The 26,802-nt window shown below is 51.1% G+C and overlaps 1 protein-coding gene across 3 annotated transcripts in view; it reads left to right on the forward strand.

Annotated features, from left to right (window-relative positions):
* Positions 1–26,802, forward strand: part of Alpl (alkaline phosphatase, biomineralization associated) — a 56,755-nt gene that overhangs the window by 18,306 nt on the left and 11,647 nt on the right. For 2 of the 3 annotated variants that reach the window (XM_038334001.1, XM_038334003.1), the window contains exons 2-5: positions 19,508–19,661; positions 24,722–24,841; positions 25,446–25,561; positions 26,469–26,643. In XM_038334001.1, the coding sequence (XP_038189929.1) occupies positions 19,601–19,661; positions 24,722–24,841; positions 25,446–25,561; positions 26,469–26,643 (472 nt within the window). In that variant the 5' untranslated portion in view covers positions 19,508–19,600. Of the gene's footprint in view, positions 1–8,747; positions 9,092–19,507; positions 19,662–24,721; positions 24,842–25,445; positions 25,562–26,468; positions 26,644–26,802 lie in introns of those variants that run through there. The other variant, XM_038334002.1, reaches the window with a different exon arrangement.

The following is a 26,802-nucleotide window of genomic DNA, read 5'->3' on the forward strand; positions in this document are numbered from 1 at the left end:
TTTGAGCTAGTGGTTAGGGTGGAATTGCTGGCCATATGATGCACATATGCAGTAGCGTTCATCCAGCACTCCTACAGGGAGATAAGAGGGCAGAGCACGAGAATCCTTGAAAGCTCACACCCCCAGCTAGCCTGCTGTACACAGTAGCAATGTCCACTGTCTCGAACAAGGTGGAGGGTGAGAACCAACGCCTGAGGCTGTCACATGTGTATGAGGGCGTGCATGCACTCATACACATGAGCATGCAGAGAGCTCATGGTGTGTGCATGTGCACACACACACATACATGATGGTGCTAGCTGTGGTGGTACACATGTGTAATCCCAGCAGTCAGGAGACAAGCAGGAATATCTCTACAGATTTAAGTCTACATAGTCTACATAGAGACTTCCAGACTGGCTAGGGCTACACAGGGAGACCAAGCCTAAAAGAGGTTAAAGGGCTATTGTATGCTCTTGTAACCAAGATGTAATAATTCTAAGTTTTTCTATGTTCTTGTTAATGATTGGTTTTTCTAGTCTATTTATTCTGTTTTACTTTCATATCATTTATTTATTTATTTATTTATTTATTTATTTATTTTAAGGCAAGGGTCTTACTATATGGCTCTGCTTGGCCTAGAACTCAGTATGAAGACCAGGAAGACCAGGCTGGCCTCAAACTCACAAGAGATCATCCTGCCTCGATCTCCTGGGTCCTGGAACAACACCCAGTCTTATTAACTTACTGATTGATGGAGACAGAGTCTCCTGTAGAGAAGGCTAACCTCCCTGTAGCTGAGGCTGGTCTTGAACTCCCGGTTCTCTGACCTCTACTTCTGAGTGCTGAGATCACAGGCCTGTGCTATCTGCTCTTCTGGTCTTTCTGATTTGGTTGTAGGCCTTCCCATTGGTGTGAGTGGATCTCCTTCCCTCCGCCTGGTGCTAATGCTGCCAAGGTCCTCCCAACCTTCCTGGTTCCTATACTTTCTTCGTGGAGTACCCGTCTTCCTGAGGAGTTGTGCATTTTATTATCAGCCTTGGGGAGTGTTTTTTTGACTAATTAGCAGTCCCCTTCAGACATAACTGATGTCAACATTTAATCCGATTTTGCACTTTATTGCTTTCTTAAGTATCTTTAAATAGTTTTTGTTTTGTTTGTTTTTTGAGACAGGGTTTCTCTGTAGCTTTGGAGCCTCTCCTGGAACTAACTGTTGTAGACCAGATTGGCCTCTAATTTACAAAGATCCGCCTGCCTCTGCCTCCTGAGTGCTGGGATTAAAGGCATGCGCCACCACCTCCCGGCCTCTTTAAATAGTTTTAAACTACTTTTTATTTAGTATGCATGTATGCACACATGAGCTGTAGCACCTGCGTGGAGATCAGAGAACAACTTTGGGGTAGTTGGGCCTGTGCTTCCATCATGTGGGGTCAGACTTGATGGGAAGTGTGGAGTGTTACCTGCTGCTGCGCCATCTTACCTGCCCTCTAAAATATCTTTCTTTCTTTCTTTCTTTCTTTCTTTCTTTCTTTCTTTCTTTCTTTCTTTCTTTCTTTCTTTCTTTCTCTCTGGGTGTTTTTTTGTTTGTTTTTTGAGACAAGGTTTCTCTGTGAAACAGTCCTGGCTGTCCTGGAACTCACCCTGTAGACCAGGCTGGCCTCGAACTCCCAGAGATCCACCAGCCTCTTCCTTCCGAGTGCTGGGATTAAAGGTGTGCACCACCACCACTCCGCTAAAATATCTTTTAAAGAAAGGACATTTTAAAATTTTAATTAAGTCCAAGTGACCATTTGTTTTTCCCTTATGAAGTCACAATAATATGCTTTTATGACTTTCCCAGAGGCTTAATGGTTCTCTTACAGTTACGTTGCTGAGCCACTCACACGAATCACGCTGGCTTTCACCTGAGCCATCTCACGGGTCCCCATTTTGCTCCACTCCCTCCCAGAAGTCAGTCGTGTACCCCGGAAATACCCTGGCTCCTGCCTGGACCTCTCTTACTTTTTTTTTTTTTTTTTTTAAAAATCTCTTATGTGTTTTGTTTCAATGAGTCACCTGTGCAGACTGTTCCTTCCAGGGTTTGGTTGGTTTAGTTGTTTTGTTTTGTTTTTAGCATTTTCAGTCTTGTTTTGTGTTGCTAAGATTCCTGTTGCCCCCGTGACTTCCCTTCCCAATTTCCCAGTGCTTATTTGGAGGCCTCTGTTTCCACACAGCTGATTCCTATGCTGTCTCTGATGACTGTGTCTTTCAACATCTGTGAGTGCTGGCCCTTTAGCTGGGTGTGCATTACGGGGTTCACCTGGTTTGTGGATACTGTGTTTTGGGGGGACGGAGTAGGCTTAACCCTAGTCTTCAGCCCCAAGAAAAGGACAGACCATGCTAGAGACCTGGACCACAGGCTAGCTTGCTGTTTGGGTTTGGTCTGGTCCATTCCCTCTGCAGGCAGCTGATACCTCAGGCCTGAGCCTCGCCTTCTCTTCCCAGGAAGGAGTCTGGAGGAAGTGGTCCATCCACTCAGGTCAAAGTACGCCATGGTACAGTAGGGCATGTGTGGAGTGACTGTGTGTGGGTCCCCTTCTATTTCCTCTGACCCCGCACGTCTTTAATATTGTCCAGACTGCCCGTTTCTAACCCAGGCTTCCAGCTGTGGTGGTCCAGGGACAGTAGATGCATGTCCAGGTGTATGGACATCTTGGTGCACAAGGAAAGCAGAGAACTCAATCTGGCTTTCAAACAGGCTTTTCCCCAGCCTTTTTCCCCACTCTGGGCACATGCAAGCCCAGCACTGGCTGCTGGGGGCTTCTGTTTCCTCAGTCAGCTGGGCGGTCACATTTGCTCCATGTTATCTGGAGTTGACTTCGGAGTGGAATGCAGGAGCCACCTCTGATACTGGTTTTTTTGTTTTTCCTTCCTTCCTTCCTTCCTTCCTTCCTTCCTTCCTTCCTTCCTTCCCTCCCTCCCTCCCTCTCTCCTTCCCTCCCTCCCTCCCTCCCTCCCTCCCTCCCTCCTTCCCTCCCTCCTTCCTTTCTTAAACACAGGGTCTGGTGTAGCCCAATCTGATCTCACTACTCAGCTCACTCTATAGCCAAGGATGACCTAGAACTTGTGATTCTTCTGAGTGCTGGGGTTACAGCCACACACCACTGTGCCCTGTATCTGTGGTGCCGGAGATCCAGCTCAGAGCCTCCTGTGTGCCAGGCAAGCGCTCTGCCAGTTGAGCTATGTCGCCAGCCCCCTTCTGTTCATTTCTGATCAAGGCGTGCGGGTCCTGGCCTGCCCCCCCCCCCATCTGAAGCACGGTGACCAGAGCTCCAAAGCAGCATCACAAAGACACTGGAGCCACCAGCCCTAGACTCTAGCTCGGTTTAGAAGAGACGGACCTGCACCTTTATTTATTTAATTAATTTTTGCAGTGGCACATGGAACCTGGTGCTCCACTACTGAGCTGCGCCTCTGGTCTGCTCTTTTTAAACATTAGAAACATTACAAACAAAGCAACAACAGAAAAGAAAAACACGAGCAAATTAAACCAGAATGAGAGGCGAGTACAGTGATTCACATCTGTAATTCCAGCACTCAGGAGCACCAAGCCAGGAGAATTAAGAGTTCAGGCTCTGGCTGTGTGACTTTGCGAAGGTCACATAACCTCTTAGGACTTTATCCTCCTGAGAAAAAGCCCCGAAAGCCTGCGGCTGTCCCCTTGTAGGCCTGTGCTTTTGTGTCGAGTGACTCCGGAAACCTCGGCTGAGTCACCCCAGCATGACAACAAACTGCTTGAACTTTGAACAGTTTAGACTCAATCCTAGCTCCACTGCTCCTATGCTGTGTGCCCTTAGACAGGTCTCTTCACCTCTCTGTGTACCCTAAAATGAGGATGACCCTATGAGTACCTACCTCAAAGTACGGGTGTATAGCTCTATAGCTCAGTGATAGTGTTTGCCTATCATGGACTAGGCCCTGCGTTTCATCCCAATACTGCAAAAATAAGTCAACAATAGCTCCTCTGGGAAATGCTTTCCACATGCATCCTATTGACTAAGGCTTTGAGCAGACATGGCCTGCTGCATTACATGTGTGTGGTGGAATGGGTACAGCATGGGGCTTGACCCTCAGCGGGATGGGGGGTTACAGCATGGGGCTTGACCATCAGCGGGATGGGGGGTTACAGCATGGGGCTTGACCATCTGCAGGATGGGGGTGGGTACAGCATGGGGCTTGACCATCAGCAGGATGGGGGGGTGCAGCATGGGGCTTTACCATCAGCAGGATGGGGGGGTGCAGCATGGGGCTTGACCATCAGCAGGATGAGGTGGGTACAGCATGGAGCTTGACCATCAGCAGGATGAGTGCTGGAAAGACCAGAGAAACCGGGTCTACCAGATGAGCCTAGTGTGGGAAACCCATTGGAAGTTGCTACCCCACATGTGTGCTCCAGCTGTGTGCCCCACACGTGTGCAGATGGCTTTGATAGTCTTGACATGCAGCCTGGAGCCTTCTTATCTTCCGCCGGATGTATGCAGTCTCTCAGCTATGTGATACTGCTGTAGAGCCCTGGAGATGGGTTCTGGTGAGCCCAGCCTCCCTCCGTCCCTCCGCCCTTCCCTCCCTCCCTCCCCCCTCCCTCCCTCCCTCTGTCTGTCTCCCTCCCTTCCTCCCTCCCTCCCTCCCTCCCTCCCTCTCTCCCTCCTTGTGTCTTCCTGCACTGCTCACTAACCTAGCTTACCCTCAGCAGGGTTCATTTTCTTGTCCATTGCCTTACCACTGACAGGGGTTTAACCTATTCTGTTGGCCCCTGGTAGGCAGTAGCTGTTAAGTAAAAAGCAGCCTGGGGGCCATTGTTTGAGCACAATGTGGAGGCACAGGAGGTGTGAAATCCACATCAGCTGGGCCTCAGGAGTGGAGGAGTAGACTCATCTGCAATGACAGAGGCTCCCTAGGAAATCATTTGATGCTCAGGTGCCAGGCTGCTGGGCAGCAGTGCGCTCTCTATGGGAGAGCATTGCTGAAGTCCCTGGGCACTTGGGCAAGCAAGGATCCCAGGACACTGTGCGGTTCTGATTCTTTTAACTTTTTAAACTGCTTTGAAGGCTGTCAGGCAGAATGAACAGCCTCAGGAGCTACGGCCCAGCCCCACCCCTGCTTCCCAGTGACCAGGGGCAAAGGCCCCAGGCTTGGGGCCAGGCACATCTGGTAAGTGGCTGGTTCTGCCCCCTCTTCTGCTCAGGGACCTTGGGTGAGTCACATCACCCCTCTGTACCTCTCTCCTCCTCTGAGATGGGTGTTACACAGTTCTGTATCAGTCCTGGGGACTGACTGATCCTGGCCTGAAGGGCCCAGTGGTCCTAGCCCAGGGCTGGGCTCACAATGTTAAATGGAACCCATGACAACCTGTGGGATGGTGTGTGACTGCAGCCATGATGGGCAGTCCTGCCCAGAAATCCCCTTTAATTCTCTCCTCCTCCTTTTCCCTCCTCCCTTCCCTCCCTATCTCTCTCTTCCTCCCTTCCTCCCTCCCTTCCTTTCTTCTGTGACAGGGTCTCACTATATAGCCCTGGCTGGCCTAGAACTTGCTCTGTAGCTCAGGCTAGCCTTGAACTTCAGCAGTCCTCCTGCCTCTGCCTCTGGAATACTGGGATTAGAGACATGCATCACCACGCACAGCCCTGGATTCCACATGAGTGTGGCTCATGTGCCTGTGCGGTTCACTAGCAGTGTGTCCAACCACCTTTAGCTTGTTTGTCCCATCTCTCTTCCCTTTGGTGGAAATAACCAGCTGAGTGTGAACGAGCAGATGTGATTGTTTATCGTGTGGGGAGCTGAGGAAAACCCTCTGGACCGGAGTTCTGAGGGCAGAGTCTGGGCTCCAGGCAACGGAAAAGCCAAAGCAAACAGTGGGAGAATAAACTGGCTCCCATTCAGAGGTGAGCTTCAGGCATGCCTGCGTCCAGGGCCTGGACGCCATTGTCCAACTCGTGAGTTTCTCCAGAGGTTTCTAGTCTGCCCTCCTGGCCATTGTTCTCCTTTAGGGGTTCCCCACTCCCCACTCCCAGCACCGTGCCATCCAGGTGGAGACGGTCCCAGCATCTGCCAGTCACAACAGCCGAAGGGGGTGGGCTTCAATGTCCCCGTTAGGAAGGGGAATGGATTCGGAATAGCCAGATAGGACAGTAGATGTCACCACGTCACCGCGGGGGCAGCAGAGAACACCAAAGTGGTCCTGTCTCATAAGCTGACTTTGGAAGCTTCATGGAGTGATCACCCCTGTGCTGGAGATGGGAGGCCAGCCAAGAGTTGTCCCCGTGGGCTCACTTTCTCTCAGAATGGTAACCAGGGAGAGAGGGAAGGCCGGGGACACTAGCCCACCCTTATGTGTGATAGTGCCCCCAGGAGGCAGGTCACATTCAAGACAGGAGGAGCTGGGTGAGAGCCAGAGTGGCCTGAGATGACATGGCTTCCTGCCAGTCCCCCAGCCCAGGCTAAGCCAGGAGACTCTGCTGACGTAGGGTCCCATGTCACAGCCCCAGTCCATGTGGGGTGCTGCTGGGTGCCAAAGGCATTGCGTGAGGGGTCCAACAGGCCCGGCTGCCTCCCAGCACTCCCACACCTTGCTGAGGGAGCCATGAGTTTTCTCTACTGGTGGGCCTGAGAGTTCTGCCCACACTGGGTTCTAGAGAGATTACATAGAAAGCTTCAAGCACACAGTAGGTGCCCTGTGAAGACTTTCTCCTCTAATTATTATTTCTGTGTGACCTTGACCAACTTGCTTCACTCCTCTGTGCCTGGGGAGCAGAGACAGCATCCACCAGTCAGAACTGTGCTGGCTTCCTTGCTGGCTTCCTATCATAATAGGTGACAGTGTTTTTCCTCATTGTCCCTTATCCTGTTGAATCCCCATTCCTACAGGGGCAAGAGAGGTCACTGTGATCACAGCCTCTCCCCCGCCTCCCACTGTGGGTTTAATTCTTTGAGTTAGGCGCTCATGTAGCCCAGGCTGACTCTTCCTGCTCCCACCATCCAAGTGCGGAGATGACAGACCTGAGGCATCAACCTGCCTTGATTAGCTCACCACAGACCAATGTTCCCGCCCCTCTTGCCCCCTCTGCTGAGAGCCTCTGACACCCCGGTTGCTGGGAGCCTAACAGCCGTCTCAGGCTCAATTGGAATGCGGAGAGGATGCTGTGGGGGCCCAGCTGCCAACCTCCAGCTTCTGTGTGTTCCCTGTGTCAGGCCCACCCAGCATGACACAAGTTCAAGGTTAGTCTCCACACAGTCCGAAGCCTCGTGTCTAGGGTGCTAACCAGGTCCTCCCAGAGGAAACGCAGCCAGGACAGAGCTGGGGGTGGAAAGGGTGTCTGAGTGTGGGAGCCGTTGACTCCCATCGGTCTAGGGGGGGGTGATCTGAAGCCGGGGATTGTGGGAGAGGTAGGGTGTACCCAGGATCACAGCCTGCCCAAGTCCCATGGGATTTCCACAGTCCAGCTGGCCATGGGTATTGGGGTAGGGACCTGGACCCAGCCTGTCCCCGGAGTGACTCTAGGCCTTTCTCAACATGTGACTTCAGGCAGGTAACCTCATCTCTCTCTGGGGCCAGGGGAACCCCTCCCCCCACAGGAGTCTAAGGCAAGCATGCCAAAATGAGATTTGGGAAGAGTGCATTCTGAGTCATGAGTCACCAGGTGTTGTCCGGTCCCTGTTACGAATGTATTGCGCAGAGCAAGTAGCGTGGCTCATTTCCAGTCAGGCAGGGTGCTGTTGCAGGAATTTACACTCAGACCCCAAGAGGCCTCACCAAAGCAGAAAAACACCCACACAGAAGGCTGAATTCTGACATGGTCACTTGCTGTTTGACTATGGGAAAGCTGCTTAACCTCTCTGGGCTCTTGTTTTCCCATCTGTAGAATGGGAAAAGCTGTAGTGTTTAACTTGCAGGTTATTGTGGAATAAATGAGTCAATAGAGGTAAAACTAGCCCTGGCTAGCCTGGGACTTGTTATGTAGACCAGGATAGCTTTGAACTCAGAGAGATCTACTTGCCTCTGCCTCCAAGTTCTGGGATAAAAGACCTTCACCATCACACTGCCTACATATCTCTCTCTGAGCTAGCCAGGGCGTCACAGCCAGACCCTGTAAGTTCGGGGCAGGATGAGGGAGGAGTGTTCTCTAATGCTATGTTTGATGTATTATCCTCTGGCGGTGTGCGTAACATAGAGTTTCAAAACACCAGCATCTGCACCGTGCCTTGCAGACAGGCTTACACCTCTAATAAACTCCAATAGGAAGAAGACCCATCAAGGTACTGTGTGACTCTGAAAGGTCGTGGACCCTCTCTGTGCCTGTCAGTGTTTGATGGTAGTGAAAGGAAGGACAGGACTGCCACATCTCCTGGTAATGGAGGGATTTCCACTGCCAGAGCTGGGTACAGCATGGGAGGAGCCGCGGGGGTCTGAAACACACCTCAGGGATGCATGGCTCCTGTGCGCCTTCAGCCTCTTCCCTGCTCAGCCTCCAGGCTCACAGGCCTGAGGGAGGGAGGAAGCCTATGTTCCTATAAAGTGGTACCCTGGACCTTTCACCTCCCTCCCAGCCTGCCTGTGTCTCCTCCCACACTGGCCCTTTGCCTGCCACAGGCTGCGGCCCACAGGGTTGTCTGGTGTCCCTGTGAAGTGAGCCTTATGCCCTGGGCCTTCTGATTCCAGCTCTGATAGCCATGCCCTCACTTATGAAATCGGGCTGGTGACGTGGATGAGTGAAGGCACAAGCCAGGTCCTGCTTTGACTCCTTTGGGGCCACTCCAGGCTGCTCTATCATCAGACACCTGCTGCCTGCTTGGCCACTGTCCCTGACTGAAATACTGCGCGTCCTGCCTCTTAGCTGCCGATCCTCCTGGCTGTTCCTCTCACCTCTCCTCACTGCCAGACCTCCTGGCAACCTTCCCTCCAAGACTACCCTGAATAGTCTGTCCCCTCTAAGGGGACAGAGCCTCATGCTGCCTAGAGGTTGTTTCTTCCCAGTGTGTATGAGACAGGCCAGGGAACGGGACCTGTGACCTCCTCGATCCGAATGCTGAACTTTGCTTCGAACACTTAGGGCAGGAAAGACCATTTTGGCCTCAGGTGAGCAGGCATGCGGGCAGGCTCGTGAGCGTGAGTGTGTGTGTGTGTGTGTTTGTGTGCGCACACGTGTCCATGCAGCTCCCCTCTGTCTCCCCTACTTTCCTGCATTCCTAGCTGTTTCTGCCCCACAAACCCTCACGCCTGCCTATCCCCAGTTCAGATTGAGCCTTATGCAACAGGTAAAATGTCCAGAATCTTCAGGGCAGCCCCGAATCTTTCTCAGACCCCACTCTACGAGGGAGTTACCCGATACAGGGGTGAGACTTCTTACCTCAGTTATCCAGTTTAAAGGGCAGAGACGAGGCTCACCCTGGCAGCCTGGCCCAGTGTTACCCTCCTGCTGCCAGGCTGCCTCTTCCAACACCCACTATTGGCTGGCCTGGCAGGCCTTGCCTGCCTCCTGGCTGCTGCACGGGCTTATCCAGCCACAGACTGCCCAAGGGCAGAGACGCTCATGCTGTGTTAGAAGGTGATGCCTGGCAGGGTCTGGGGTGAGGGCAGTTGGCAGGCAGAGCTGAGGGGGAGATGGAAAGGCAACAAGAGGAGTCCTTGGGTAGACTTCAGAGAACTTTCCAGAACAGGAAGGGCAGTATACAGCTGTACCAAGGCTGGGGGTGTGCCCAGATGGCCGGTGTTCCCTCCTTCAATCTTGTCCTCCTGTGTGTCAGTTTCCTGCCCAGGAGGGACATCTGCACCTGGAGACCGGAGACCTGAAGCTTGCTCCGTCCCCCTCTCCCCATTGTCTGACTTAACGCCATCTAGAGCCGTTCCTCTCGGATCTAACCGCAGCCCACTCCCACCAGCACGTGTCTCTTCCTGAGCCCTTAATATGAATGAATGAAATTCATTCCATCTGTGGATGAATAACGCCCTGGGCAGCGAGGATCATCACAGACACCTGCCTTGGTGGAGAGGCAGGTCCCAGGTCCCCTTTGAGCCCCTGCAGCTAAAGCCAACCTGCAACAGCGCCTCCTTGCCCAGTGGCTTCTGGAAACCCCTGTCCCTGCTATGTCTTCCCCAGCCTCTCTGCATCAGGGAATGCTCTGAATTCCAGTTGGCAGGGATGTGACCTGAGCTGCACCTCTGGGGCCCAGAAGGTGGCTAGCTGGAGGACATGGAGTCACTAGCCTCCTGAGTGCCAGGACTACAGGTGTATGTCCCCATGTCTGCCTCTTCTTTTTCAACTTAAGTACATCTACCCCTCCAGAAAACCCATCTTACCCAGTGCCCCTTTAAACCCACCCATGGAATGCTCACAACCCCCAACAGCGCAGTCAGATGCAAAATTTTCATTATGTTTTTATGTATATATTTTGTGTGCGCATGTGCACATGTTGTTGGGGGGACTGAGAGACTCAGAGCCTACGTTTCTCAATCTGTGAGGGGGGACCATCATCGCCATAGTACAGGATGCCTTAAGAGGCAAGCTGGGGGCAGGCAGTCCCCTCGGGTGAACATTAGCTCCCCCTCCAGCCCATGTGGATTCTCAGGAAACTGCCAGTTTGGGGCCTGGAAGGCTTGGTGCTGTTCTGGTTCTGAGACTGGCAGATTGGGGTTCAGATTCCATCCATCCCATGGTACCTGTCTCCTCATCTGTAAACGGGTCAGATGGTGTTGGACACACAGTAGGTACTTTATTCTGGACTTGGATACGTCTCTCCGGCTTGCGAACGGTGGGCAACAGCTTCTGTGAGGACCCCATCAGGGTTTCCTTTCTTTCTGAGCTTTATTGATTATTAATTTTCTAACTTTTGGTTTTCAGAGACAGGATCTTTGTGTGTGTGCATGTTAAAAGTTTTACCATGGGTTTCGGGTCCCCTGGAACTGGAGTTGCAGACAGTTGTGAGCTGCCATGTGGGTGCTGGGAACTGAACCTGGGTCCTCTGGAAGAGCAGCCAGTGCTCTTAACCACTGACCCATCTCTCCAGCCCCCAGAGACAAGGTCTCATGAAGCCCAGGCTGCTTAACTATGGAGCTGTCTTAGCTTAACTATGGAGTTGTCTTAGCTACGCTATGTAGAAGTCTTAGTTCCTTTTGCTGTTGCTGTGGTAAGGTCTTCCAACAGAAGCAACTTAAGAAAGAAAGTGTTTAATCTTAGCTCACAGTTCAAGGTGCCGTCCGTTGTGGTGCGTAAATCACAGCCATGGCAGGAGGAGCCTGAAGCAGCCTGTGGCATAGAACCCACCATCAGGAATCAGGTGAACACACAATGCTTGGTTCTTCTCCATCTTTCCCAGGTCAGGACTCAAGTCCGGGAATGGTGCCACCAGATCTTCGAAATTCAATTTAATCATAATAGCCCCCCATGGGCACACCCAAAGGCCATTCTAGAGGATTCTAAAGTCTGTTGACGATTAACACTAGCCGGCACAATAGTGGAGTGGAAGTGCTGCCACTTCCTAAGTACTGAAATGACAGGCAAGCACCGTCGTGCCTGGTTTATGCTGTGATGTGGATGGAGCCCAGGGCTTTCTGCACGCTAGGCAAGCACTCGACCATGTGGGCCACACCCCTGGCCCCTCTTTACTTTTATCTTATAAAGTGCCTGGCACATAGTAGGTGCCTTGTTTACTGGCTGCTCAGTAATCTCTCTAGAACCTAGAACTAAGTTGGGTATACAGCAGGTGCTCAGCAAATGTTCTGGGGTCAGGCGTGGAGGAGCAAAGCTGAATGAGCAGCATCAGGTAGCCCTGCCCACAACCTCAACCCAGGCCTGGAGTGGGGGAGGGGACATTTGTAGGTTCCATCTCCTCCTTCCTGCCTAATCCCCTGAGATTAGCTCAGGGGTAACCCCCGGGCTTCAGAGTCAGCAGGTTTGTGTGACAACCACATCTAAAGGCTCGCTTCACTTCAAGATGGCCCTCCTGTCACCCACCCTGAACATGGTGGTCACGGCGGTTGGCAGCCTCCTCCTATTCATGCTGGCCCTGGGCCTGCTATGCTTCTTCACCTGTCGCCTGGCCAGGCCACTCAGGTAGGAGATTCTAACTCCTGTCCCTGCTGAGTGCTCTGTCCCTAATGACTGTTCATGTGGGACAGAAGAAAGGTGGACACTAGTCTTGAGGAAACTGAGGCCAGAAGAGGACAGTCCCCTGGAGAAGGAGACGGCGGAGTCAGCCTGGGTGTGTATGTGATTGTCAGCTAGCTGGTTAGATCTTAGCTCAGTTTTCTGAACTGAGATGTAAGGCCAGGAATACCCACGGCTGGGAGGCAACAGAGTGCCTGGGAATGAGCATCTTCGGCCCGGTCTCTCAGATTGTCCTGGCTCTATTGACACCAGCTGGAGACTGGCGTTCTGCCAAACTCTGGAGCCACTGCCTCAGAATGCCATTGTCAGGGCCCCGGCCCAGCCACTCAGCCTCCCTCTGGCTTGCCAAGTAACTGCTTCCTCACCCGAAGCCAGAGCCCAGCCAGAGCCATTGCGCTCCTGTCCTAAAGAGTCAGATCACGTAGCTGGAAGCCTGGCAGAGAGACCAGGCAATGGAAGGGGACTATGGGACAATGGGTGGCAGGCAACCGGGACTCACCCAGACCAGGCCCAGCAGAGTCCCCCACCCTGAGCTGCCTGAAGCCTCTGGAGTGAGGGAGGGGAGGAGTCTGAGCTGAGGCAGGAGGCTGAAGGATTTTCTGGGTCTGCAGTGCTCAGTGTCACACAGCCTTCTTAATGTGGGGCCCTGGGACTAGAGTTCAGCATCCCGGGCAGACGGTGAGCTTTCAGGCTCAATGTGCAAAGACCTTCACTGTCTGGATCTGCAGTTCCCAGAGCTTCACCCTGGAGGGAAGAGACTCTGGCCCCTCAGACTAACCATGCAGGCTGCCCGAGTCCTTTCAGTGGCCCCCTCAGTCCTTTGTCTTGGACACTAGGTGCAGAGGGTGGAATGAATTCTCTTTCTCGGGCCCCAAGTGCGGTAGCTCCGCGTCCACTCCCTTTTCTCCTTATCCCTGTTCCCTGCGCCACCCACAGTGTTTGGTCCTCTGGGATCCTTCCTCAAGTTCTGTCCGTGCTGCAGGTTTGACAACTAATTTTGCTACTGATACAGCACAGCCATAGAGGAGGCGTTATTACCGACATGTTTTCCTTATTATGGACAAGAGCTTGCTGGGTACTAAGCCAGTGTTAACAGGGAATCCGCCATGGTGATCTCCATAATGGTTTCTGTAAAGTTTTGCCGTAAGGCTTTGACCATTTGACCAAGTTAAAGAAAAGTTTTGGGGGCCCACCTAGAGTGGAGTTCAGGGACTGAAGCAATTGCCTAGCCTGTGTGAGGCTGGGTTCCGTCTAGAACCGAGGGTGGAAGGGGAGGAGGGAGGGAGGGAAGAAAAGAAGACAAAGAGGAAGAAAACCCCCACGGTTCTTTTTAGCCTGGCTCTCCGAGGGCTCCCGTCATGTCGTTTCCATGCCCTGTTCCCTCGCGGGCATTCTTACTGGGTCTCATCAAGGTGGTGACAGTATGCCATTGACCTGCCAGACCCATCTCCAGCTGCCTGTTCTTCACAATGACACCTCAACCCATCACATCCAATCCAAGTCCCTGAATTGTCCCCACAAAATCCCTCACTCCACCTCACACCTCCAAATGCCAACCCATGCTGAAAGATGGATTCTTCCACCCTAAGATCAGAAACAAGGAAAAACATGGTTATTTTTGCCCTTTCTGTTCCTCCTGACACTAGATGTACTGACCAGTACAAAAAATAAATAAATAAATAAAAATAAAAAGCAAGGAGGACAGAGTGGAAAAAGCCATGTGACTAGAAAGTAGAAAGTAAAGCTTTTTACTTAAAAAAAATCATATTTTATTTAGTTTGTATGTGTGTGAGTGTGCAGATGCATATGTGAGCAAGAGTGTGTGCATGCATGTGTGGCGTATGTGGAGGTCAGAGGAACCTTTCAGGAATCTGTTCTCTCCTTTCATCCTATAGGTCCCCGGAATCCAACTCAGGTTGTCAGGCTTGGCAGCAAGTGCTTTACCCATACAGCCATTTTGCTGGCCCTTAAGCTCTTGGTAAATTACCTGCTTGTCTACATAGAAAATGCCAAGGAGCTGGGTGGTGGTGGCGCACGCCTTTAATCCCAGCACTCGGGAGGCAGAGGCAGGCGGATCTCTGTGAGTTCAAGGCCAGCCTGGTCTACAAGAGCTAGTTCCAGAACAGGCTCTAAAACTACAGAAAAACCCTGTGTCAAAAAACAAAAAGAAAAAGAAAATGCCAAGGAATCCCCACATGTACACACAAAATGCTTAGAATTTAAGTGAGTTCAGCATAGAAGGTCAAAATGTAAAACAACAAAAGATTTCTTTTTAGTAGCATTAAAGAAACAAAGGTGGACATATACGACTCCCCCAAGAGAGAAGTGCATAGGTGTAAATGTAACAAAACCTGTCTAAATTCTCTATGCTGACCAAAGTGCCAGAGGGATGGAGACAGATACTGTCTGTGTTCATGATGGAAGAATCTACACCGCAGACAACGATGGCTTTCTTTATAGATATTAAAATTTTGTTGTATGTGTATGAGTGCTTTGTTTGTTTGTATGTCTGTGCATGGTGTGTGTGTGTGTGTGTGTGTGTGTGTGTAGTGCCCTCAGGGTTCAGAAGAGGGCATCGGAGCCCCTGAAACTGGAGTTACAGATGGTTGTGAGCTACCCTGTGGGTGCTGGGAATCAAATTCAGGTCCTTTGTGAGAGCTGTCAGTGCCCTTAACCAGAGAGCCGTATCTCTAGCCCCTATATTAATTTAAATTGATTTGTATTGATTGTGTGTGAGAGACAGCATGTGTGCTCACGTGCCACCATGCATGTGTGAAGCCAGAGGTCAACTTGCATGAGTCAGCTCACTCCTTCCACCACGTGGGCTCCAGGGATCGAACTCAAGTCGTCAGGCTTGGCGGCGGCAAGCCGCCTTTATATACTGAGCCATCTCACTGGTCGAATCTGTTGGTCACGTGGTGATAGAGGACAAATCAGGGACCACCATGTGTAGCAATGGGGGACTGCTTGATCTCAAAGGGACACACAGGCTTGGGTGGCACGGCAGGTCTCCACCCTAATCATGGCGGCATTGGAGGGATCTATTCTTGTGTCAGGCCTCAGAGCCTTTGCTTTACGCTTGAGGAAATGGAGGGGTTGGGGTTGCCATAGTAATCTTGCTGCTATTTCTGGAATCAGAAGGCCTATGGTCAAGGTTCCCTCCGCCACCGTCTTGTTAGTCAGCACAGGCTCCTCGTGGCTCCCCTCCGTCACTGGGGACTGTAAAATGTCCTCTTTTCTCGCTGCGGAAGTTGCTTGTGGGAACCCCACTGGAAATCCCATTCCAGGCCATCTCACATTGACTGTGCTCCCCAAGGGCGGCTCTACCCTTATAGAGAAGTCGCCATACCGTAAAGAAAGATGGTTGGATTTTCAAACTGAGCCCACGGGCAGACGGTGCACCTCATCAGTAAACAGACAGCTCCTGAACCTCAGAAGTTCCCATGGTCCTCTTTAGGCTCCACACCTACACCCTTGTCCTGCCTTATTCCACTCTCTCTGGTGGAAAAAACAAAGGGGTGCCGCACGGTTCTGCTATCGATGCCGGTGTGTGCCCACGGTTCTGCTTTCCTGGCTCAGCCTTACATTGTTAGGGCCGTGTGTGTTTCTGTACGGCGTTGTCAACTGTGAGTTCTGAACTCCTGTACGAGCCTGGACGGACAAGCGTAACAAGGGCTGGCGTGGAATAAAAGGGGTCCCGTGGCAGCTGTGGTGCGTGACGCCAGGTGCCCGACGTTGCACTCATTGGCACTCTTCTGGTAGTGAGGGACCAGCACAGTCCTGTGACTCCCAGGGCTAGGACTCATGGCCTTAGGGCGGCAGATCTAAAGCCCTGAGTCGAGGCCTCTTTGGGATTGCATTTCAGAGGCTTTCATTACATTCCTAACAGTAGCAAGATTACAGTTGTGAAGTAGCAATGAAATAATTTTGTGGTTGGGGGTCACAATAATACGAGGAGCTGTATTAAAGGGTTGCAGCATTAGGAAGGTTGAGAACCTCTGGACTAGAGGCTGCCAGTGTAAGTGGCTAGGAGAGACCAGGAAAGTTATTTTGAAAACAGAGTCGTATGTGCTAACAATTGAGGCTGTGTGAAGCTGGAGGAAACGTGTCAGAATTCATCCTGAAAGTGGTGGCTTCGGGTTTAAGAATCGCGAATGCTATTAGAACACATTAATATTTTATATCCATTTGATGGCTTTTTCTGATTTTAGGACTTGCTATGAAATTATTTGGCAACTAAAGTAGAATAAAAAAATTTAGATGCTGAGCAATGGTAGCGCACACCTTTCATCCCAGCTTGGGAAGCAGAGGCAGGAGGATCTCTGTGAGTTTGAGGTCAGCCTGGTCTACAGAGTGAGTTCCAGGACAGCCAGAACTACACCATGAAACTCTGTCTCAAAAAAACAAAACAAAAAGCAAAAAGCATTAGAATTTGGGTTTGGGCTGGTGGGTCAATGGGGGAAAAGCTCATGTTACCAAAAGCACAAGGACCAAAGCTTGGGCACCTAGCCCCCAGTGGGGAAATCCGGGCATGGTGACACCTATCTATAACCCTAGCCTTGGGGATGGAGAAGGAGACAGGAGGACCCCTGGGGCTTGCACCACATCTGGTAAGAGACCCCTCCAGAAACCAGTGTGGGGAGCAATAGAGGTGGGCACTCAAAGCCTCCACAGATAAATAAATCCACATACATGTATACACAAACACACACATATACTATGCCCACGGTGTTTTTACTGTGTGTGTTTATGTGTGTATGTGAGGGGTAGGTGGGCCGTTGGATGGTGTGCCATTTTATGTGTGTGGAGGTCAAAGAGCAACTTTCAGGAGTTGTTCCTCCCCTTCCGCTGTGTGGACTCCAGGAATCGAATCCGGGTCATTAGCCTTGTCAGCGAGCACCTTTATCTACTGAGCCATCTCACTGGCCAAAATTGGTTTTTAAATTTAGCAGTCACCTGAGCTGACCTCAGAGTTAAATGCAGTTGGGCACTAGGCGGAGGGTGCTCCCTCCGGATTGCTACCTTCCTCTTACCCACCCTTTCTGCACCTTTACAGTTCCTTGTTCTGGTAGATCAGCAGTTTATCTGTCCCAACATCTTTCATAGAGTTTTGCCGTTCCATTTCCCATCACCAATGGGGTAATCACATCCGGCCTTGGGCTGACAGGGTAACATTATTTCCCAACGAAACGCTTGATGTTTAAAATCACACCTCTTCCTGTAGCATCCTTAGCCAGATGGTTGGACATCCTGTAGCCAGCTGCCTGTGATCACAAGAACATAACCGCAGTTTAAAACACGCTTAAGCCATTCATGCGCACTCATTTTAGGTGGCTTGGGAAAAAATTTAAGAGGAAATAATCATTCCCAGTCTTGCCACCCTGCACAAACCACCAGTGGATGTTTGCTGTGTTTCTTCCAGTTCTTTTAAAACAGATTCTTTCTTTCTTTCTTTCTTTCTTTCTTTTTTTTTTTTTTTTTTTTTTTTTTTTTTTTTTTTTTGGTTTTTCGAGACAGGGTTTCTCTGTGGCTTTGGAGCCTGTCCTGGAACTAGCTCTTGTAGACCAGGCTGGTCTCGAACTCACAGAGATCCGCCTGCCTCTGCCTCCCGAGTGCTGGGATTAAAGGCGTGCGCCACCACCGCCCGGCTCTTTCTTTCTTTCTTTCTTTCTTTCTTTCTTTCTTTCTTTCTTTCTTTCTCTCTCTCTCTATCTATCTCTATCTCTATCTCTTTCTCTTTCTTTCTCTCTTTCTTTCTTTCTTTCTTTCTTTCTTTCTTTCTTTCTTTCCTTTCTTCCTCCCCTTCCTTCCTTCCTTTCTCTTTTTTCAGACAAGGTTTCTCTATAACTTTGGATTAAAACATTTTTACCTGGGCATGGTGGCGCACGCCTTTAATCCCAGCACTCGGGAAGCAGAGACAGGCGGATCTCGGAGTTCTAGGCCAGCCTGGTCTACAGAGCCTCAGCCAGGACAGCCAGGACTATTACACAGAGAAACCCTAATGAAAAACCAAAAAAAGAAAAAAAATATTGTAAAAAAAATTTTTACAGAGAGCTGAGAGTGTTACTGTATGAAGCCTGAAGCCCAGAGTTTGGTCCCCAGCACGGGGGGTGTGGGGAGCAGAATATTCTTCAAATGTCTGTTGCCGTTGTTCAGGAGGGCCGTGGTGCAGTGGGGAGGTTAGAGGACAGTGTGGGCATCACAGTCAGTTCCCTGCTTCCACCCTGTAGGTTCTGCTCAGGAAACGAACCACATCGTGTCATCAGGCTTGAGGCAAGCGCCTTTACCTTCTGAGCTACCTCCGCGGTCCCAGGGGACAGCTTTCAAAGGCATTCCTCTTCTTCCACGGAAGGTTCTGGCATCAAACTCATGTACCCAGGCTTGCTTGGCAAATGGTTTCACTCTCCCTAGCTCCAAGGAAGAATATCTTAACAGATACACCAGCGCAGAAGGTGTGCCCAGGGCCAAGGAGCCTGTGGGAAGCTGCTTAGTGTGTGAGTCAGACCAAAGAATCCTCAGTTCAAACTCAGTGGCAATCAGCTGTCCAGCTTGTATGAGGCCCTGGGTTTGATCTCTGGCATTGTCCCCACCCCCCTAAAAAATAAAAAATTTGGGAAAATACAGAGATCATTAACAAAAAATAAAAAAGAAAAAAAGAAAAGAAAATATAGAAGTCAGCTACTGAGACGTATGCCTGTAATCCCAGAATTTGGTAGGCATAGGTAGACAGGAGGATCAGGAGTTCAAGGTCATCCTCAGCCAGTCTGAGCTATGGAGATACTTTGGCTTCTATACCTCTTACCAAAAACTGATTCGTCCTTGAAGAGAATCGGGCAAATATTGGTGTCCTGGACACAAATATCCTTGTGAGGAAACTCGGGCTGTTTTATCCCTGCTGTGTGAGGCACACGGAGTCAGAAGGCCCTGGACTCAGTTGTAGTTTACTTCTTGGGGTGTGGTCCATGAGCCAGCAGCAGCCAGAGCATCGCCTGAGAGCTTCCAGAATGATGGACTCTAGGCTGGGCGACTCCAACACTGTCCTTTACCTGGCATGAAAAGTCTGCCCTTGGGGAGGTTAGGCAGCTGGGGTTGGGGTATATATTTGCAGGACAGGTGCATTTAGGCCCGGAGAGATGACTCAGCCGTGTAGAGCACTGCCTGCTCTTCCAAAGGTCCTGAGTTCAATTCCCAGCAACCACATGGTGGCTCACAGATGCATTTATGTGTGCTTGCACAGGTGTTCACGTGATTCTGTCCCAGAGTGGTAGCCCACCGCTGGGCTTTGGTATTCAACAGCTTGCCGGATGAACCAAGGAACAAAGGCCTGAATGAAGAAACTGCCCTAGGGTGGCATCCACATACCTTTTCTCCTCTTTTCTAACTTCTAGGATCGGAACGTCAATTAACGTCTGACTCTGCCAGCCTGCCTCTTCCCACCTACCCATCTGGTCTCCGGAGAGGAACGGGTCTCGGGGTACACCATGATCTTACCATTCTTAGTACTGGCCATCGGCACCTGCCTTACCAGCTCTTTTGTGCCAGGTGGGACTGCCGGGCTCAGGTGGAAGGAGTGGGTGAGGAGGGTGGAGGAGAGTGTGGTCTGGCTTCAAGGTCATGGACTCATCCAGAGTATCGGAGAGCTGGAGCCAAGTGCTGCAAGCAAGACCCCCTCAGCTTGCTTTTGAACTCACCTTCAGTGGGAAGGTGTGTGTGTGTGTGTGTGTGTGTGTGTGTGTATGAGTGTGTGTATATGTGTGTATGAGTGTGTGTGTGTATGAGTGTATATATGTGTGTGTATGTGTGTGTACGAGTGTGTGTGTATGTGTGTGTACGAGTGTGTGTGTGTATGTGTGTGTATGTGTGTGTGTGTGTGTGTGTGTGTGTGTGTGTGCGCGCGCGCGCTCGCGCAGGTGCCTACAGAGGCCAGAAGAGTATCCCAGATCCTGTGGAACCGAGTTTAAAGGCCATTGTAAACCATCCCACATGGATTCTGGGAATCCAACTCCTGGTCCTCTGAGTAAACAGTACATCTTCTTAACTGCTGATCCGTGTTTCTGTGGGAATTTTTTTTGTTCACCCATGGAAGCATTTCTATGATGTGGTGTTGTGTTTAACCCTTTCCACCATAGAGGACAGAAGAGGGCATTGGATCCCCTGGGACTGGAGTTACAGACAACTGTGAGCCACCATGCGGCTGCCAAAAATCAAACAGGTTCCCTAGAAGAGCAGCCAGTGCCGCTAACCCCCAGCCGCCCCTCCAGTCCTCCACCTTATTTCTGAGATGGGGGCTCTGACTGAACCGGGAGCTTACATTTTTACACACATACACACATACACACATTTTTAACAGCAACCCCTAGAGCCCACCTGACTCGTTTCCCCACCATGGGTTACAGATGCATGTCGGGAATCTGAACTCAGGTCCTCTCCCTTGCACAGCAAGACCGTTAGCCCTGAGCTACCCCCTCAGCTCATCTGCCCAGCATTTCTGTAGCTAGAGTCAGCAAGGAGAGCCCTCCTTGGCTCCCTCCATCGTGTGGCTGAAAGTCCTGCTGCCCTGCTCTCCATGAGCCTCAGTTTCTCCATCTGTCTGGTGGAGATACTGCCAACTCTGGAGTCATTAAGGAGTTGCAGGGACTGACCTGACTTAGTACCTGACAAGAAGGGATCTCATGGGCTGGAGAGATGGCTCAGTGGTTAAGAGCACTGACTGCCCTTACAGAGGTCCTGAGTTCATTTCCCAGCAACCACATGATGGCTCACAACCATCTGTAGTTAGATCTGGCGCCCTCTTCTGGCCTGTAGGCAGACATACATAATAAATATAATAAATCTTAAAAGTGGGGAGTGCAGAGAATGCTGGTTTCTTAGGAAGTCTCTGGGGGTGGGTGTTTGTTCCAACAGTGGTGGGGTTCCCAGGTCAGCATGTTCTCTGGAGTCCAGTGAGTCCCATCCATGGGCATCCTTGGGAATCCAGGTTCACCTGGACAGGGTCCCTGCTTCTCAGCACTCCAGCCTTCTGGATATGAGAGATGAGCTAGAGACAGAAAAGGAAGAGAAGCAAAACCAAATAGACAAAAAAAAAAAAACACCAAAAAAAACCCCAACAAAACCCAGATGGGTCTGGGGAGATGGTTCAGTCATTAAGAGCACCAGCTGCTCTTCCAGAGGACCCAGGTTCAACTCCCAGCATCTACATGGCACCTACAAAGAAGCTCATAACCATCTGTAACTCCATTCCTAGGGGATCCAACAGAATGATGGGTTTTCATATATATTTTTTCATATATATATTCATATGTATATATATATTTGTTTCCATATATTATATATTGTGTTTATATTATATATTATGCATATATTGTGCTTGTGGAGCCACCATTCAGATTAGGGGAACATTCCCAGGCACAGAACAGAAGCCAGTTTCTCAGTGCCCCTCCCAACATCCCTTCCTGGTGCCAAGCACCACTCTGAATGTTCTAGACCCCATAATGAATTTATGCAATGGGTACTAATTAGTACCTTAGGACATAAAGTCACATCCTGGGCATCGGTCCCTGTCATTTGTCCCTTGAGACAATGGTCTCCTGGTATTCAGTCATCCAAACAGTTATTGCTTAATACTGCCGGTTCTCTAGCAAGGCGGTTGGTGTGATATTGACTCAGCCCTTGCTAGAAACAGGCTCTGGAGTCCCCTTTGGATTTCCAATCTAGCAGAGGCTGGTTAGAATGGTGGCAGGGCCAGTATTGAGAAAGATCACGGACATGGGCAGACTGGCATCAGTCAGGCCTGGTGTCTGCCTCGCTGCTGGGGGTAATTGGCATGTGGTCAGAATGGACTGAAGTGGCACCGAGTGACGGCAGAGGCTCCGTGACCGAGGGTGTGAGAGACTGGAGTCGCCCCTGTTTATAGAATCAGTGATCTAAACCATTGGCCTGGGGGCTGGCGAGATGTGGGCTCAGTTGGTCAGGAACTGGGTTTGATCCCCAGCTGCCATGTTAAAAGCTAGATGTGGGGACGTAAGCTCATGATCCCAGGGCTGGGAAAGTGGGGATTGGGGGGTTCCTGGGGCTTACACAGCCAGATCAGCTCCAGGGCCCAGTGAGAAGCCTTGTCTCCTAAAAACAAGTGACTATCTGTTATCGTCTCACCAGCTCCCCATTCCACTCCCCTGGCCAGAAACTAGAGAGAAGAACTTACCCAATGGCCAGAGCTGAACAGCAAGGCCCAGGCCTCCAGGTTCCACTGGGGGTCTCTACTGTGAGGTCTGAAACTGAGGGTCCCAGCAGACACTTGTGACAGAGGAGGGACTGGAGCTTAGGGATGAGGACAGCAGGCAGAGTTTGGGGTGCAGGACACAGCTCTGAGAGATCACAGAGGAGAGCTGGAGGCTGGGGTGCCCAAGGCTTGAGGTAGAGTATAGTCCCCCTCCCTGGGTTGTCCATAGTGGCCATTGCCTGGCGATGTGAAACGTCCTCAGATCTTCCTCAGTGGCTCATTTTTGGTCTCTTCCCTTCCTGCTGGGAGGAAGTGATGCACCTCCTTTGAGGTAGCTGAGGAGACACAGAAGGTATGCGTGTTCCGAACTCTTGGCACACAGGCTGGGATCCATACAGGTGCCAGGACAGAGTGGTTCCTCAGGAGCATGCTGTCCTAAGAGGCAAGTGTGGGCCTGAGCAGGCTGGAACGTGTGGCTGTATCTCCAGCCCACAGATTGGCACTGTGACCCTAGGCTGGCCCCTTTACCTCTCCTGGCCTCTGCCTCACCCTGACCAGGGTGGGAAATCTCTGAAGGAGGCATCCATGCAGGGCCTTCAACCCTGGACTTTCAGTGCTGTGGGCAGGTCTACTGAGGCCAGGGAGAGCCATAGAGGAAGCTTTATAAACAGTGGAGATGGGAGCCTAGGGAGAGGGGATACAGGGTGGGAAGAAGGCGAAGGGACATCTTCGGAACCTCTGTGAAGCAGGTATGTCATTTCCAATTAGTATGGTCCTCAAAAAGACCCTGAGTCAGGGCTGGAGAGATGGCTCACTGGTTAGAAGCATTGCCTGCTCTTCCAAAGGTCCTGAGTTCAATTCTCAGCAACCACATGGTGGCTCACAACCATCTGTAATGAGGTCTGGTGCCCTCTTCTGGCCTGTAGACATACACACAAACAGAATATTGTATACATAATAAATAAATAAATAAATAAATAAATATTTTTATTAAAAATTTCCACCTCCTCCCCGCCTCCCATTTACCTGCCCCTCCCCCTAAATAAATAAATATTAAAAAAAAAGACCCTGAGTCAGCCTGGCGGTGGTGGCACACACCCTTAATCCGAACACAACGGAGGCAGAGGCAGGTAGATCTCTGTGAGTTTGAGGCCAGCCTGGTCCACAGAGTTGGTTCCAGGATATCAGGGCTACACATAGATATACTGTCTCAACAACAACGTAAAAGACCCCAAATCAAAAGTACAGATAACCCATTTGACAGGCAAGGAAACTGAGGCTCAGGGAAGTGATTTGCCTGAAGTACCACAGCTATGGATTGGTTGGTACAGAAGGTAAAGAATGGAGAAGGGGAGGAAGGGAAGAAGAGAAGAGACTTTATTTATTTATTTATTTATTTATTTATTTATTGGTTTTTCGAGGCAGGGTTTCTCTGTAGCTTTGGAGCCTGTCCTGGAACTAGCTCTTTTTAAAAAAAAAAAAAATATTTGTTTATTTATTATGTATACAATATTCTGTCTGTATGTATGCCTGAAGGCCAGAAGAGGGCACCAGACCCCATTGCAGATGGTTGTGAGCCACCATGTGGTTGCTGGGAATTGAACTCAGGACCTTTGGAAGAGCAGGCAATGCTCTTAACCTCTGAGCCATCTCTCCAGCCCCTGGAACTAGCTCTTGTAGACCAGGCTAGCCTCAAACTCACAGAAACCCATCTGCCTCTGCCTCCCGAGTGCTGGGACTAAAGGCATGCACCACTACCAAGCTGCTGAGACTCCAGTTAATTAACTCTACTAGGGAGGTAGTGAGGGTTAGAGAGTGAGGGGTGGGGGTGGAGATTCAGCCAATCCCTTCCCAGCTACCCCAGCAGGAGTGCCTTGTCTGTTCATGTGAGGCATTCAACCAAAGGCTGGGTTTGCTTCCTGCCTCAGCTCTTAGTGTTCTCACCAAGAAGCCCCAATCCAGCTGAGTCCACTGTAATAAAAAAGCCAGGTAGAGTTTATCATTGATAGCTAGCTACCTCTAGGGACTTCTGCAGCGGTTTCTTCCTGGGAAGAGGTTTAAAATTACCCTGCTTGCTGCTGATTGAAGGACAGATATGGGTTTGGCAGGGAAATCTAACTTTGCCAAAGTTTGTTCATGCTTTGTGTCTTTAGAGGAGTCACTTGGTATCTCTGGTCTCTGGTATCTTCATTTTGAGATGTGTGAAATTACCAGTGTCCCCAGGCTTGTTTACAGGGTTTGCCTGGAACCTGTTCACAGACCTTCATTATCCCCTCCATGTTTAGATCATCTCAGCTCCCAGGAATGAGCTACTGGGGTATCCTAAATTCTGAGGATGGATAACCAATTCCCCACTTTGCCAAATAACCGCTTCTATCTGCAGAAAAAGAGAAAGACCCCAATTATTGGCGACATCAAGCCCAGGAGACCTTGAAAAATGCTCTGAAACTCCAGAAACTCAACACAAATGTGGCCAAGAATGTCATCATGTTCCTGGGAGATGGTGAGGCTCGGGGCAGTGACTCTGAGAATGGTGGGGCTGGGAACAGAGAGGCTGGAAATGGTGGGGCTGGGGACAGTGACCCTGACAATGGTAGGGCTGGGGGCAGTGACCCTGACAATGGTGGGGCTGGGGACAGTGACCCTGGGAATGGTGGGGCTGGGGGCAGTGAGGCTGGGAATGGTGGGGCTGGGGGCAGTGAGGCTGGGAATGGAGGGGATGGGGGCAGTGACCCTGGGAATGGAGGGGATGGGGGCAGTGACCCTGGGAATGGTGGGGCTGGGGCAGTGACCCTGGTTATGGTGGGGCTGGGAGCAGTGACCCTGGGAATGGAGAGGCTAGGGGCAGTCAAGTTGGGGGCATTGAGGCTAGGTCATTGAAGCCTGAGGTGACGTTGGCTGGAAAGAATGACTTCTGCTAGGAAGTGACAGGGCCATGTGGAGGAGGACTCTGGGGCATGGATTTAGGAGAAAGGGACAGGAGACATTAACAGAGCCTTGCCCTCTGTCTGCTGCCCACTGTCCTTGGCTGTCTTGGCCCTGAACTAGAGAGCTCTGGGAAGGCTGAGTGGAAGGCCTGAGAGTCTGAGCTGTCTGTCCCCACACAGGGATGGGCGTCTCCACAGTAACAGCTGCCCGCATCCTTAAGGGCCAGCTACACCATAACTCGGGGGAGGAAACACGCCTGGAGATGGACAAGTTCCCCTTTGTGGCTCTCTCCAAGGTGAGCTGTCCCAGTTCCACCCTCCACATGGTGGACTGCAAAGCTTTCGGACCTCCTGGGTCCCGTGGTCCCATCATGACACCCGGATAAAAGAATCCATTCCCAAGGTTTTGGAGGCTTTTAGCTCATTGATCTAGAACCTATTGTTGGTGTGTAACACACTCAGGTAAAAGTGAGTGTGGTCCAGTTTGAATCTGTCCCAAGCTGCTGGTGTCTGAGTAACTAACACCTGCTGTCCCGAGCTGTGTCTTGTCCTTGTTCCTTCCTCCGCTGACAGTTGCCATTGTCCTGACCCCTATACCAATGATTGATTGTGCCTGCTCTTGTGTTTTCTGTAAACAGAGTCAGCCTAGTTCACACCTCCCAGGTTAGATTATCCACATGAACCATTCGGAACCCTGCATGCTGTGGGCAGCTATGGTTCTTGGGGGAAAGGGGTTAGGGGAGTATATAACAAGCACCTCCTAGCCACCCAGAGTCAGGTCTCAGCTTCTTCTAGGGAAAGAGGGGGGACTGTAGTTTCTGGACCTCTGGGGAGCTCTCAAGCTCATGGGGGCCAGGAAGGTAGGCTTATAGGATCTCCCTGGGAAGTCTGGACACAGTGGTGACAATTTGCAGGGGCAGCAGAGAAGCCAGGTTGGTCTCTCAGACCCATTGTCCCCTCCCCTCAGGTGGGACATTCTGACCCACCTGCTCCCCACCCCATGCTGGTTCCACAGACCCAGGCTTGGAGGAAAACCCTGAGTTCTGCCAAGGCATGGGAAGCAGGCAGCTCAGTCAGGTGACCTTCTGGTTCTGGGAGACCTCAATGAGCGGCAGCAGCCCTCACACCCTGTTCCCCTGATGGAACTGGGGACAGAGTGGCCACGGTGGGTGCCCATCCCCTGACTCTCCCTCCCACCTGCAGACATACAACACCAACGCTCAGGTTCCCGACAGCGCGGGCACCGCCACTGCCTACTTGTGTGGTGTGAAGGCCAATGAGGGCACTGTGGGAGTGAGCGCGGCCACTGAGCGTACGCGGTGCAACACCACTCAGGGGAACGAGGTCACCTCCATCCTGCGCTGGGCCAAGGATGCCGGTGAGCCATCACAGGCAGAGGTTCTGTGACTGTCTGGGTCTTAGCCTCCCCATCCATGCATGCCAGGGTGGAGGCAGGTTCTGCAGAGTCTCTTGTTCCCCTGTGCAGAGGAGCCAGGGAAGCCCCCCCCCCCCCCGCAGCTGAGGAGCTTGCATGGAG

Source organism: Arvicola amphibius, chromosome 6, assembly GCF_903992535.2.
Source record: "Arvicola amphibius chromosome 6, mArvAmp1.2, whole genome shotgun sequence".
Taxonomy (NCBI): Eukaryota; Metazoa; Chordata; class Mammalia; order Rodentia; family Cricetidae; genus Arvicola; species Arvicola amphibius.